At 51.4% G+C, this 13506-nt stretch overlaps 1 protein-coding gene across 2 annotated transcripts; it reads right to left on the bottom strand.

Annotated features, from left to right (window-relative positions):
* Positions 1-4149: 4149 nt before the first annotated feature.
* On the bottom strand, positions 4150-13493 carry ZNF668 (zinc finger protein 668). 2 transcript variants are annotated; one of them, XM_011231741.3, is made up of 3 exons: positions 13377-13493; positions 6817-7497; positions 4150-6310 (listed from the first exon to the last, which is right to left on the bottom strand). In XM_011231741.3, the coding sequence occupies exons 2-3, from the start codon at positions 7473-7475 to the stop codon at positions 5098-5100; spliced, it is 1872 nt and encodes a 623-aa protein (XP_011230043.1). In that variant the 5' UTR covers positions 7476-7497; positions 13377-13493; the 3' UTR covers positions 4150-5097. The 2 variants fall into 2 exon arrangements, with proteins under 2 accessions (XP_011230043.1, XP_034525973.1); XM_034670082.1 differs by having other exon boundaries at positions 6817-7492; positions 13377-13461.
* Between the last annotated feature and the right edge of the window lie 13 nt (positions 13494-13506).

The following is a 13506-nucleotide window of genomic DNA, read 5'->3' as shown; positions in this document are numbered from 1 at the left end:
AGAGAGAGAGAGAGAGATCTTCATGGAATACAATTGAGATTCCAGAGATAAACAATGTGTATAGTTTATTTTCAACAAGGGTATCAAGAGAACTCAATGGAGAAAGAACATTCTTTTTAACTAATAGTGCTGGGATAATTAGACATGCATGTTCAAAAGAATGAAATAGGACCCCTCTCTCAAACACATACAAAGATTAGCTCAAAATGGATCAAAGATCCAAATATAAGAGCTTTTACCTATAAAACATTTATAGTTTACAAAAAAATGTATATATTTTTTAAAAAGGATTTATTTACTTTTAGAGAGAGAAAGAAAACATGGGGGGGAGGGGCAGAGGGAGAGGGAGCGAATCCTCAAGCAGACTCGTGCTGAGCAGGGAGCCAGTTTCGGAGCTCCATCCTAGGACCCTGAGATCATGACCTGAGCCAAAATCAAGAGTTGAACGTTAAACCGACTCAGCCACCCAGGTGCCCCATAATTTTTCTAAATTTTTTAAAAAAGATTTTATTTATTTATTTGACAGAGATAGAGATGGCCAGCGAGAGAGGGCACACAAGCAGGGGGAGTGGGAGAGGAAGAAGCAGGCTCAAGCGGAGGACTGATGTGGGGCTCGATCCCATAACGCCGGGATCACGCCCTGAGCCGAAGGCAGACGCTTAACCACTGCGCCACCCAGGCGCCCCTAATTTTTCTAAATTTTAAGCTGATAAGTTTATAATTAGGTTGTAAACTTTATAAATGTTTCTAACACTCTTAGATAAAACCATAGGCATTAATCTTCATGACCTTGGGTTAGGAAATGGTTTCTTAGGTATGGCTCGCAAAGCACAAGCAATTAAAGAAAAAAATAGAGAACCAAGATATCCTCAAAATTTAAAACTTGTGCTTCAAAGGGCACCCAGAAAGTAAAAGGACAAGCCACACAATGAGAGAGAATTTTTGCAAATCACAGGAAACTTCTGTCTAGAATACAGAGACAATTTCTGCCACTCAACAGGAAAAAGTCAAACGGCCCAATTAAAAAACGGGTAAAGAACTTCAATACACATTTATCCCAAGATGATGCATGAATGGCCAATAAGCACACAAAAAGATGTTTAACATCAGTTTCCATCAGGGGAATGCAAATCACAACCACAAATTCACACCCACTAGGGTGGCTATAATAAAAAGACAGATAATAGCTGCTGTCGGTAAAGGTATGAAGAAATTGGAACCGTCATACGCTGTTGGTGGGAATGTAAAATGGCGCAACCACTTTAGAAAACATTCTGACAGTTCTTCAAACAAGAGAATTGAAAAACATGTCCAGGGACACCTGGGTGGCTCAGTCGGTTAAACGTCTGCCTTCAGCTCTGGGCATGATCCCAGGGTCCTGGGATCAAGTGCCACATCCCGCGCTCCCTCTGCCTGCTTCTCCTGCTAGTTGTGCGTACGCTGTCTCTCTGATGAATGAATAAATAAATTAATAAATAAGAAAAACATTTCCACATAAAAACTTGTACGTGAATGTTCATAGCAGCATTATTCACAGTAGACAAACAATGGGAACCCAAATATCCATCAAGTGATGAATGGATTAGAAAATAAATCTCCATGAGGTGCCTGGGTGGCTCAGTCGGTTAAGCGTCGGACTCTTGATTTCGGCTCAGGTCATGACTCAGGGTTGTGAGATCAAGTCCTGGGTTGGGCTCATGGGCTCATTCACTGGGCATGGAGCCTGCTTAAGATTCCCTCTCCCTCTCCTTCTGCCCCTCCCCTTCCCTCCCTCCTGCTCATAAATAAATAAATAAGTAAATAAATAAATAATAAATGAAAAACATGTATCTCCATACAATGGAGTATTTTCAACAATGAAGAGGAATGGAGTACTGTTGCGTGCTACAGCATGGCTGAACCTTGAGAACATTGTGGGAAGTGAAAGAGGCCAGTTGCAAAGACCACATATTGTATGATTCTGTTTGCATGAATTGTCCACAAGACACAACTCCAGAAACATAGAAAGTAGAGTAGTGATTGACCAGGGCTGAGGGAAAGGAGTTGGGGTTGGGGGCAATAGGGAGTGACAGCTAGTGGGTGTGGGGTTTCTTTCAAGCAGATGAAGCTATTCTAAAATTAGATCGCAATAACCCTGTGAATATGCTAAAAACCACTGAATGGATACTTTAAACGGGTTCATTGTACGGCACGTGAGTTATATCTTAATAAAGCTGTTAGAATAATTTTTTTAAAAAGGCTGTCTGTGTCGTTAGGGAGAAGAAACTGGGGTATGGGATGCCTGGGGTATCAGAGAAGGGGGACCAAGGGATGGGCGTGCTGTCTGGTCTCAGAAAGGGAGCAGAGGCTGTGGATTCCTTCTAAACGTCGATGGGACCCACTTCATCCTTCATTGTAGATAGATACCCATGGGTATTTATTGATTAGGGTATATGGTATCTTGGCACCAATTTTAAAAAGGTGCCCCGTCATTCCTAACATAAACCATCTTGCTCAAGGTCACAAAGCAAGTTGGTATTAACAAAAATCCCCGTTTCCAAAATCCCTGTTTCCAATACCCCAGTCCGGTCTGTTTCTTTCCTGGACCCTGTCAGTCTTTGGTTCCAGCCTGCACAGGCAGAGAGCCTGGGATCAGTGCTTGTCCTGCTTTGGGCAGTGAGTGTTCTTGACCAAACTGGTGTCTCTTCCCGCAGCCATGACACCCTGGTCCCTGCTGTTGCCATGTGGCCCCCTTGTCCTGCTATGGAGAGCAGGAATAAGAACGCTTCTAAAGCTAATGTCTGAGGACCGGGCGTGACCTCAAGGGGCTAATGATACTTCTGTTCCTGGAGCTACCTGGTGTTAACAGTCCTGACTTTGCCAGCTGCAAAGTCCCCTATGACTGGCACGTGGGCCTGGAGAGGGGCTGCACATTGGTCACTGCCTGAGGCTGCCAACTTGGTCTAGAGTTGGTAAGAGTGAGTCTAGAGATATAAGAGCATGGAAAGGAGGATCTGGCTCACTCTGACCTTTGGCTTCATTTTGACTGATAAATTGGGAAGGACCTAGTGGCTGGACTTTATAATCCAAAATCAGTTCTTGAGTGTCCTTCTAAAAACATTCTATAGAAATTTGAATACTAATGTGTAATTAGGCCCAGATGGGAGGATACTAATCACACTGCTTTGCATCTTATTTTTTTCACTTGACATATTTTTGGGATATCTTTCAACATGGGTTAATAAATTTTATTTTTTTTAAGTAGCTATATATTTTACAGTGGCTAGCCTTATTTAATCAGTCCTTTGCTAATGGGCATTTAGGGTATTCTTGGTTATCACAAATTTTGCTGCACTGAAAGTCTTCGATTTTGTTGTGGAAGTGGAAAAAGAACTCTGTGGTGTAAACTCTTTGACGTATGCTTGCCAAGTCATAGGGTACGTGCATTTAACTTTTTAATAAACATGATCAAATCATCTTCCCAAAAGGTTATACCAATTTACACTAAACGTGGGGCTTCATTTTCTCTTTAAAAAGTTGTGTAGCCTTCCAGAATATGGATAAGACTATAGTTTAACAGGATATCTTTCCCCACCGATTTGAAAATTCACATTTATCGTAAGCTAAATTCCCAGAAATAGGGCTGTTTCTAAACCTTTGCCCCCACTCCATTGGCTAATTTATTCTTATGCCCAAAATAACCTGTTCTAACTTCAGGGCATTGCTGTTTTATCCAGTATGTCATAGACATCACCTCCATTGGTTCTTAAAAATCTATTACATAGAATTTTGCGTTTTCAAGTTTTGTTAAAAAACCTTTTTGGGGTGCTTGGGTGGCTTAGTCTGTTAAGCCTTCAACTCTTTTTTTTTTTTTTAAGATTTTATTTATTTATTTGACAGAGATAGAGACAGCCAGCAAGAGAGGGAACACAAGCAGGGGGGAGTGGGAGAGGAAGAAGCAGGCTCATAGCAGAGGAGCCTGATGTGGGGCTCCATCCCATAACGCCGGGATCACGCCCTGAGCTGAAGGCAGACGCTTAACCGCTGTGCCACCCAGGCGCCCAAGCCTTCAACTCTTGATTTAGGCTCGGGTCACAATCTCAAGTTCGTGGGATCGAGCCCCAAGTCAGGCTTCACACTCAATGTGGAGTCTGCTGGAGATTCTCTCCTCTCTCCTTGCCCCTCTGCCCCTTCCCCACTCATGCACACTCTCTCTAAAATAAACAAACAAATTTTAAAAACAACAACAACAACAACAACAACACAACCCCTTTTTGGATGACAGTGAATCTAAGGATTAAACTAGGAAGAATCAACATTTTTAATAATGTCTTTCCATTCAGGTACATGGTATGTCTCCATTCAGTTAGGGCTTATAGCCGTCAGCACAGCAATACCATTTGCTTCATATATGTTTTGCATGTTTCCTGTGAGGTTTATTCCTTTATAGTTTATGGGTTGTGTTGTTCCTATGAATGGAATCCCTTTGTCCTCCAAGTGGATTTTCTAGTTTGTTACTGCAATATACAGGAAATATACTAATTTTGGACCTCAGTGTATTATCTGTAAAAGGAAAAAACTACTCAGTAAAAGGTTTCCATGATGAAATAACAATAGGCTAAACAAAGATAAACAGATTTGTTCATTTTTGGACTTATCAATGACTTGAATACACTTTTGATCACCAGCAATCCCCAAGAAGGGCACAGGGTATTTCCTGTACTTCCTTGACCAGGGAACCCTTCGTCAAGACATTCTGAAAATATACATTGGGAAACAATGCAGCCAAAGACCCTTCTGGTTTTTGATGTTAACCCAGGGGTCTCCACTGAACTTTACCCATGCCCAAACGCCTACTGTTTCCCCCAACCAAAACACAGAAGACAACCCAGTGTCAAAGTGAATGCTTTAATGAGTCTTCCTCAGAGCGACACGTGTCTCTCAACAGCTGCTGCCCGCCTCCATTGTCCCCAGCTCTTTGTTGGCAAGGAGAGCTAGCCGCCTGGGGGGGCAGGGATCTGGAGTCTAAGAGTGAGCTGGGGCAGAGAGGTTCAGGAGGCACCCTGTGAGTGGGAGTGCGCATGGGCTCCTGGGAGTGAGGTGGAGGGGGCTTGGGCCTCAAGCTGGTCCCTCTTCGGGCATTCCTAGCAAAGCCACAAGGGGCTCAAGGGGCGTGGGGGTCCCGATGGGCACGGGGTGGGTGCGCTCGTGCTTGCGCAGGTCGCTGGCACTCAGAAAGGCCTTGGGGCAGTGGGGGCAGGTATAGGGGCGCACAGAGCTGTGGGTGCGGCTGTGTTTGCGCAGCCCCGCTCGGTCAGAGAAGCTCTTGCCGCACTGGGTGCAGGGAAAGGGCCGGAGCTCTGGGTGTGAGCGCTCATGCCGTCGCAGCAACGTCAGTGTGGAGAATGACTCCTTGCACTCCCGGCACACAAACTGCGGAGGCTTCTCATCAACCTCCTCGCCCCCCACCTCGCCCGCTCCCCCCAAGGGACCAGGAGCCTCCCCAACCCCAGCCTCTTGGCACTCCACATGTTCCACCGTCATGCCCACCACTTGCCACTGGGTGGCCATCACACCACCTGATTCCGGGGGCAGCCCTAGCAGCCCTGCTGGGGCATCCCCTAACCCTGCCCCTGCCGCCGGGGCCGTGGAGCCCTCGCCTGCCACGCTGACTGGCAGTGCCAGCCCCACGACCAGCTCCTGCTGTGGGGGAGCCCCTGCGGCCTCGCTGCTTCGATGGGTCCGCTCGTGCTTCCTCAGGCTTGATGATACCACGAAGGACTTCCCGCAGGCATTACAGTGGAAGGGGCGCTCGCCCGAGTGCACCCGGCTGTGCTTAGTGAGACTGGCTCGCTCGGCGAAGGCTCGCCCACACTCCTCGCAGCGGAAGGGCCGCTGGCCCGAGTGCACCAACGCGTGGCGCTTGAGGTCCCAAGACGCCACGAACGTCTTGTCACACTGCAGGCACTTGAACGGCCGGTCACCCGTGTGCACCCGCCGGTGCATGGCCAGGTCTGCGGGCTGCCGGAAGTCTTTGCCGCACTTCTCGCAGCGGTAAGGCTTCACGCCCTCGTGTGCCCGCTGGTGGCGCCGGAAGCTTGAGGGATCGGAGAACATGCGGCCGCAACGCGGGCACAGGAAGGGCTTCTCGCCGGAGTGAGTGCGCTCGTGGCTCTGGTAGGAGCTGAGCTGCGTGAAGCCCTTGCCACAGGCTGGACAGCGATAGGGCTTCTGTGCCGCGTGGATGCGCTGGTGGCACGTGAGCGAGGATGAGCGCGAGAAGCTCTTCCCGCACTCGGAGCAGAGGAAGGGGCGCTCACCCGTGTGGGACCTGCGGAGTACAGAGGACCAGACATGAAGGTGGCAGGCCTACCACCTGAGCCCTGGTGCCTGTCTACACGGTACGGTAGGGGCTCCTAACATCCCTGGGGACCTCAGGGCTGCACCCCAGAGTAGAGAACCTTCAGGCGGGGTGTCTAGATCCCAGAGAAGACCCCTCTCTGCACACCAAAGGCCAGAGATCCTCTGGGGGGCACAACTTCCAGCCCTGCCCCCTTTCCAGCTGTCCAGGGACCCAGGCCAATTGGATCCCAGCGCAATCCTCCAGGGCTCCCTCCCAACGCGGTCTGCCCCGCCCCCACCCAAGAGGGGGTGTACCCGCTTCTCGCCTTGGCTCAGCTCTCCCTACAGTCCCGCCCCCCTCACTTTCCCATTAGCTCTTTTCACTGTTTGAGACTCAACCCCAGGTGCCATGGGTCACAGGGCAGCCTTGGCCTGCCTCCGCCCCATTGCCCTGCTCTTCCAAGCCAGGATCCCCCCACAGCGCAGCGCGCTCACCGCTCGTGGTTGCGTAGGTCCTTGAGCTCCGCGTAGGCCTTGCCGCAGCGCTCGCAGCCGTAGGGCCGCAGGCCCGCGTGCGTGCGCCGGTGTTTGCGGAACACCGACGGGTCCGCGAAGCTCTTGCCGCAGTCGGCGCAAGCGTAGGGCCGCTCGCCCGTGTGACCACGCTGGTGAATCTTGAGCTTGGAGAGCGCGCCGTAGGCCTTTGGGCAGTGAGCGCAGCGGAAGGGCAGCTCTCCGGCGTGCGAGGCCAGGTGCACGCGCAGGCACACCGGCTGCATGAAGCGGCGGCCACACTCGGGGCAAGGGAAGGGCTTTTCGCCAGTGTGGCTGCGACCGTGACTGCGCAGCTCGGGGGCCGTTTTATAGGCCTTGGGGCACAGCGGGCATGCATAAGGCCGAGGCTTAGCCGATGCACCTGACACCTTCTCCCCGCCAGCATCCTCTGCTTTGGGGTCTGTCTCCGGCTTCAGCTTCGCTTCCGCTACCTCCTCTGTGCAGTCTACAGGACCATGTGTGGCAGCGTGACGCGCTGCCCTAGGTGCATTTGGAAATGTCTTAGTACAGGACAGGCACTTGTAGCGGCGGCCGGAGCGCTTGTAGCCGGGAGCGGGGGCGGGGGCGGAGGACCGGGCCTCCGGGGACTCCACCTCCATGGCTTCAGTGCACGGAGCTTCTCTAGGAAAGAGCCAAAGTTAGACACAAGCCACATCCCTTGGTGGTTCTCTAAGGCCTCGCCTTGCTAAGGCTTCAAAGGGGAACTGTCTTATCTGCATTTATCTCATCAGGGATGGCCATATCTTTCCTTCCAAACATTCCTGGCTCTTACACTCTGTACTCGAGTTTCCGCTGTCTGTTCATCGTGAAAGAAGTTGGCCCAGGTAACCTCAGAGGGGCCAAGAGAGGAGATTGGCGTCATCAAAATGTCCACCTGTACTTCTCTCCCTGGCCTCTGGGCTTCTCTAAACGCCGTAGCATTCCCAGAAGGGCCGGGTTCCATCCATCTCACCATCTTCCTTCTTCGGCTTAGTGTCTAAGGCCCGTGCCAGAGCACAGGGTCCTATGCAAGGCTGCGGACACAGAGGCTACCTGGATGTGGGTCTGGCCTGAAGGTTGCCAAGTGCCCAGGGAAGACAGAGGTCGGTCCAGGAGAAGGCAGAACTAGTGGGCTAACTGGTGACTGGCACTGTCTGTCTGAAGTGTTAAGTCGTCCCCCCCCCCCCCCCCCCCCGTTAGTCAGAGGCAGCAACTGTTTGCACAGAATTCTGGCCTTGCACGGCTGTAAGGGACTCCACCCCAGACAGGAATCCTGGTCCACCCTCTGCCCTGGAATTGCTGTTGGGCTCCTGTTCCATAGCTCTGGCAATGGGGAACTCATTACCCTCAGGGCGGCTTGAGAAGCGTCTCAGTCATAATCAATATATCTGATTTGGCCTGGCCTCCTGGGGCACCCGCTCTAGCTGAGGCCCCTTTATTCTCATTCAGTGCCAGGACACCCTCCACCCAGCTGCTCCTGGGGATCATGGCTGGGAGGAAATAGGATTAATGGCTGCATTAGTCTTAACACCAGCTCATCCTCCCCAGGGGATGAAAAGAAGAGGATTAGAGGCAGATCCACTTAGGGAGTACTCAGCAGCAGCTGCTGGGGGCGGCCAGTGTGAGGGGGTAAGGATGCTGCTATAGGCTGGGGGCGGGGGGAGCTAGGTGGGTCCAGAAACTGGGCTGGGAGGAAGGAGGCCTGAGTCTTGTGCTGCTTTCTAGGCCTGTTTCCTCATCTGTATACCTCAGGGGTTGGTGGCTTCCAAGTAATGACCCACAGGAGCCCTTGGGGTAAGTGGCAAGGGCTGCATCTTTAGAGTCAGTACCCTTCTGTCTAGTGGCCCTGCCCCAGTCCCCTACCCCCCAAGACATATAATATGTTATGTGTACAGGCAGCCAGAATCTTCTCCACAAAGTATCATGTCATACTTTTCCCCTGCTCAGTAACTTTCCATGACTTCCATCACACCATGCAAGCTCCCAGATCCTTCTTGGCTGTTACAAATCCCATCAATCCTTCCTTTGAGCCCCCACTTCCCCAGGAAGCTCTTCCTGCATCTCCCCTGTGGTTTTTGGCCCCAATCCCACACAACTCTGTTCCAACCTTAGCTTGTTCCCCGCCCCCCCCACTTTTCCCACTAAATGCTGGGGCTGGAAGGTTGAGTTAAAGGGCATGAGGCCTAACCTTCCCTGTGGCTTGAATTCCCCCTAGAATTTCCAGGAGATCCTTCCCTATCTCTGGATGAGGCAGTCACTACCTCCTTTCCAGACCATCTCTGGACAGTCTGACTAATAAAGTCCCCCTTTAATCAAAATGATAGCTCCTATTTACTGAGCACTTGCTAAATAAAAGGCAGTATCCTAAGCTCTTTACATGTATTAACTCAAACTCCATGTCAACGCCACGAGAAGAGTTCTATTATATAGATTCCTTTACAGAGAAGGAAACTGAGGCCCATGGAAACAATGTAACATTGTGGTTAAGCGTCCCATCTCTGAAGCCAAACTGCCTGGCTTCCAATCTTGCCTCACTCACTTCCTAGCTGTGACCTTGTGCCATTTACTTTATGCCACAGTACCTTGGTTTTCTCATCTGAAAAATGGAGGTAATAATAGTATTTACTTCACAGTGTTGTTGAGTTATATCAACAACTGCCCTCAATTACTGAGAGTCTTCTTAGAGCCAGACCCTTTGCTGAGCGTGCTACGTTATTTAATTCTCTCACAGCTTCCTGAAATAGAGATTCTTGTCCTCGTTTTACAAACAAATGAACTGGGGTTCCAGGAGGTGTAGTGACTAGCCCGTGGTCACCAAGTTAGGCTCACAGCTGGGACCTGAATCCAGGTGTTTTACTTGCCTTGAGTTGCTGGGCTCTTGCTTAGTTGTCTGCACCCTCCCAGACTTGTCTGCTGCCTGGGCCCTACACTGACCAGAACCCAGAGTTCAGGCCACATCTTCATGTTCTCTCATCCCTGTGGGGCTGCCTTGAGACCACAACCAGCACACTTTACCTTTCTGTTTCCCTCTCAGAGGGCTCAAGCCCTGGGTTCCAAGCTCTGGGCTTCAGCGTTCCTATCTGTGAACCAGAAATCACACAGCTGGAGGTAGACATCTCTCTCCCTAAAGCACTTCCTGGGGGGGAAAGGTGGGGGAGCACCAGGTCAGGGGCAGCAGGTGCCCAGCTCCATGAAGAGCAGGGGACCATGAAGGCGAGGCCCCTATCTAAAATCCCACCATTAGTGCCTCACTTCGTTGTCTACCAAGGACTCTTCCAGCCACCACTCCCTAGGCAGATGTTTCTGCAAGTCAGGTCTGTGAACCCCCTGCCTGAGAACAGTCATCCAGGGAGTATGGGGTTGGTCTCAGAAGTCTGTACTTTAGAGGCGCCTGGGTGGCACAGCGGTTCAGCGTCTGCTTTCGGCTCAGGGCGTGATCCCGGCATTGTGGGATTGAGCCCCACATCAGGCTCCTCTGCTATGAGCCTGCTTCTTCCTTTCCCACTCCCCCTGCTTGTGTTCCCTCTCTCGCTGGCTGTCTCTATCTCTGTCAAATAAATAAATAAAATCTTAAAAAAAAAAAAAAAAAAGAAGTCTGTACTTTAAACATGCTCTTGGGGTCATGACAGCCAACACTTAACACTCAAGAACCACAGACACATCCTTAGGTCTTCACAAAGCTTCTAGAAGAGAGGCATTTTACTAGGCCTCTCTTTCAGATATGGAGATTAAGGCACCCCTGTAAAGGAAAACACCTGTGCAAGGACCCCTAGCTAATCAAGAGGCCCAGACTCAAATCCAAGTCTTCGGGCTGCTGGGCTGGGTTCTGTCTCGACCAGTCTGTATTTTCTTCAGGTTTATGAGTCAAATCAGGAGACCTTCCACGGCTCCTAGGACAAAGGCCTGTAGCTTTCCCATGACTAGCAAGGCTACCTCACCTCCCACTCCTCTTTATGGTCTTACGAAGCTCCACCCACACAGGCTCCCTTTCCTTTCCAAAAAGAGCTAAATTCCTTCCCACCTCAGGGCCTTTGTATTAGTAGTTCCTTCTGCCCGAACCACTGTTCCCCAAGGATTGTTGCGTAGCTGTCTCTTTGATTTCATCTGGGCCTCAGCCCCCTGTCACCTCCTCAAAGAAGGCTTTCCTGACCACCTTTCTTTTTTTTTTTTTTNTTTTTTTTAAGATTTTATTTATTTATTTGACAGAGATAGAGACAGCCAGCGAGAGAGGGAACACAAGCAGGGGGAGTGGGAGAGGAAGAAGCAGGCTCCTAGCAGAGGAGCCTGATGTGGGGCTCGATCCCACAATGCCGGGATCACGCCCTGAGCCGAAGGCAGGCGCTTAACCGCTCTGCCACCCAGGCGCCCCCTGACCACCTTTCTTAATGTTGTTTACATTCTTGGTAATCACTATCCCCTCCTCTTTAGTTTCCCATGTGGTACTCATCTGGATAACATTCCTTGCAAGCTTACCATGGGCCAGGTATCGTTCTATGCATTTTGCGGGTACTGCTCAAGCTAAGCCTCACAACTGCCTAGAAATTTCTTACGAACTGAATGCGCGCATGCCTGGAGAAGGCCATGTGAGGATATAACAAGAGGGTCGACACCTACAGGCCAGGAAATGAGTCCTCACCAGGAACTGGATTGGCCAGCATCTTGATCTTGGACTTGCAGCCTCCAGAACTGTGTGAAATAAATTTCTGTTGTTTAAGCCCCTCTGTCTGTGTGGGGTTTTTTTGGTTGTTGTTGTTGTTGTTATGCTTAGTCTGAACAGACCAAGTTAAATAGTATTATTTTCCCCCATTTTACAGACAAGGATACAGAAGCACGCAGATAGGAAGTCGTGGCCACAGCTAGTATTCAAAGCCAGGTGGTCCGGCTCTCAAATTTCTGCTTTTTGTCCTGATTGTGGCTTTGGGAGCACTTACACATTTTATGGCTGGATTATTCATTCTCTGTATGCAGCACCAGCGTCTAGACTGGCAAAGAGCCAGGAACCTTTATTATTTTGTATCCTCTCCACCTAGAACTGTGGCTGATGCCCCAAAACAAAGTGAATGAATCAACCTCTGAGACAGAGTTCAAACCAGGTCCATCGCCTCTGACTCCGCCATAGTAGGGGTTTGTGAGAATATCTATCAACAACTATTTATTAACTGAACTTCTCTGCCTTTCCAAGTTCACAAGGTCCAGATATCACCAGTATCCCACAGTGGGTTCATTGCTCTGGTGAGGGAGGTTTACCTTTGCTTCTCTACTGGCTTAGGAGGGAGATGCAGGCCTGCTACCGGAACAGGCTGTAAATGCCAGAAATGCACTGCTTTAATTCCCAGACAGCTCAGGCTAGGACCCAGAGAGCTGGGATGAGGTAAAAAAAAGGAATTCCCTCTTTTTATCCCCTCTGCACCTTGGTCTCCTCATGTGTCAACACGTAGACATCAATAAGGCCTCACCGGCCACGGGACCTGGTGAGCTGGTGAATGGGGAACTGGAAACCGTGCAAAAGTGAAGGCTGATCACCTAGGCCTCCAAGCTGGTCAGTTCACAACCTAATCCTAACCTACTTTTTCAGCCTCCGCTCCAGCAGCAGTGCCCCCTCCCAACAGCAAAGTAAGCCCCAGCCTCAATTCTCAAACTTTCTCACCTAAATGCATCTCCCTCCACTTGCAGTTCTCTCTGCCTCGGGAGCCCATGCTTGCCTTCCCCCACGGGAAAACTCTTTTGCATCCTTCAAATACCCCCTTCCTCGGAGCCCTCAATACTTAATAGGCAGTAGAGGTAAGGGCGCCACGGCGCTCTGGGCCTCAGTTTTCTCATCAGTAAAATGGGGTCTCTGAGGTACGTGGGACTTTGAAGGGCTTTAGGGCCTAGGAGACGCGCTGAGGAAGGGGCCTAGAGCTGCAGAAACCCTGCGCCTCCCGCTCCCAGCAACTATCTACACGTCGGCGCCCCCACCAGACAGCCCCGCGGGGCAGAGCCCTGGGCCGACTCATCTCGGAAGGCTGGGAAAACGTGGCCTCGGAGAACGAGTCGAGAAGGAGTGAGCGAAGAATGAGAGAATGAACAAATGAATGGGCCAAGGGCCTGACGCCGGACAAAGGCCTGCAAGATGGCGTTCTCTAGGACCGCGGGAGGGGCAACCAGGACCTCGGCCGGGGAGGGGTGCCGCAGGCGCCGGGGACCTTGTTAGGCGGGCCGCGCGCCTGGGACAAAAGCCCGCAACATGGCGGGCTCTAGGACCCCCAAGGGCCGCACCGTGCGAGGCGGGCAGCCGCGCTGGCCGAGCCCAGGAGTCCGCAGCAGCCGGCCCGCGGGGACAGCCGGCGGGTTCTAGGACCCGCTGGGCCGGAGCCCGCCGGCGCCCTCCCGGGGCCGCACTCCTCCCGCCCCGCCCGCGCTGCTAGCGCCAGGCCAACCCCATCCGCCCTCTGCACCCACAGGGAAACTGAGGCCCCTCGGACTGCGTCCGCGCTTGGGCCGCCCGGTGGTCCCCGCGGCTTTCCGCCGGCATTTCCTACCTTAACGAACTTGGGTTGGCTCCGTGGCGTCAGCGGCAGCTGCTCTCGCCGACGGAGCCCGGGATACTGCCAGGGAGGGGCAGGCGCTAGGACCCAGCGGGGGGGAGGGGGTAGGCGGGGCCGACAAGCG

The sequence above is a fragment of the Ailuropoda melanoleuca genome, chromosome 10, assembly GCF_002007445.2.
Source record: "Ailuropoda melanoleuca isolate Jingjing chromosome 10, ASM200744v2, whole genome shotgun sequence".
Classification (NCBI taxonomy): domain Eukaryota; kingdom Metazoa; phylum Chordata; class Mammalia; order Carnivora; family Ursidae; genus Ailuropoda; species Ailuropoda melanoleuca.
The sequence above is the reverse complement of the archived record's forward strand: the minus strand, read 5'-3'. Positions and strand labels throughout refer to the sequence as shown.

Coding starts and splice junctions, on each gene's coding strand:
- ZNF668 (XM_011231741.3), bottom strand. CDS start 7,475: ATGGAGGTGGAGTCCCCGGAGGCCCGGTCCTCCGCCCCCGCCCCCGCT. Junction 6,311..6,816: donor GACCTACGCAACCACGAGCG/GTGAGCGCGCTG, acceptor TGTACTCCGCAG/GTCCCACACGGGTGAGCGCC.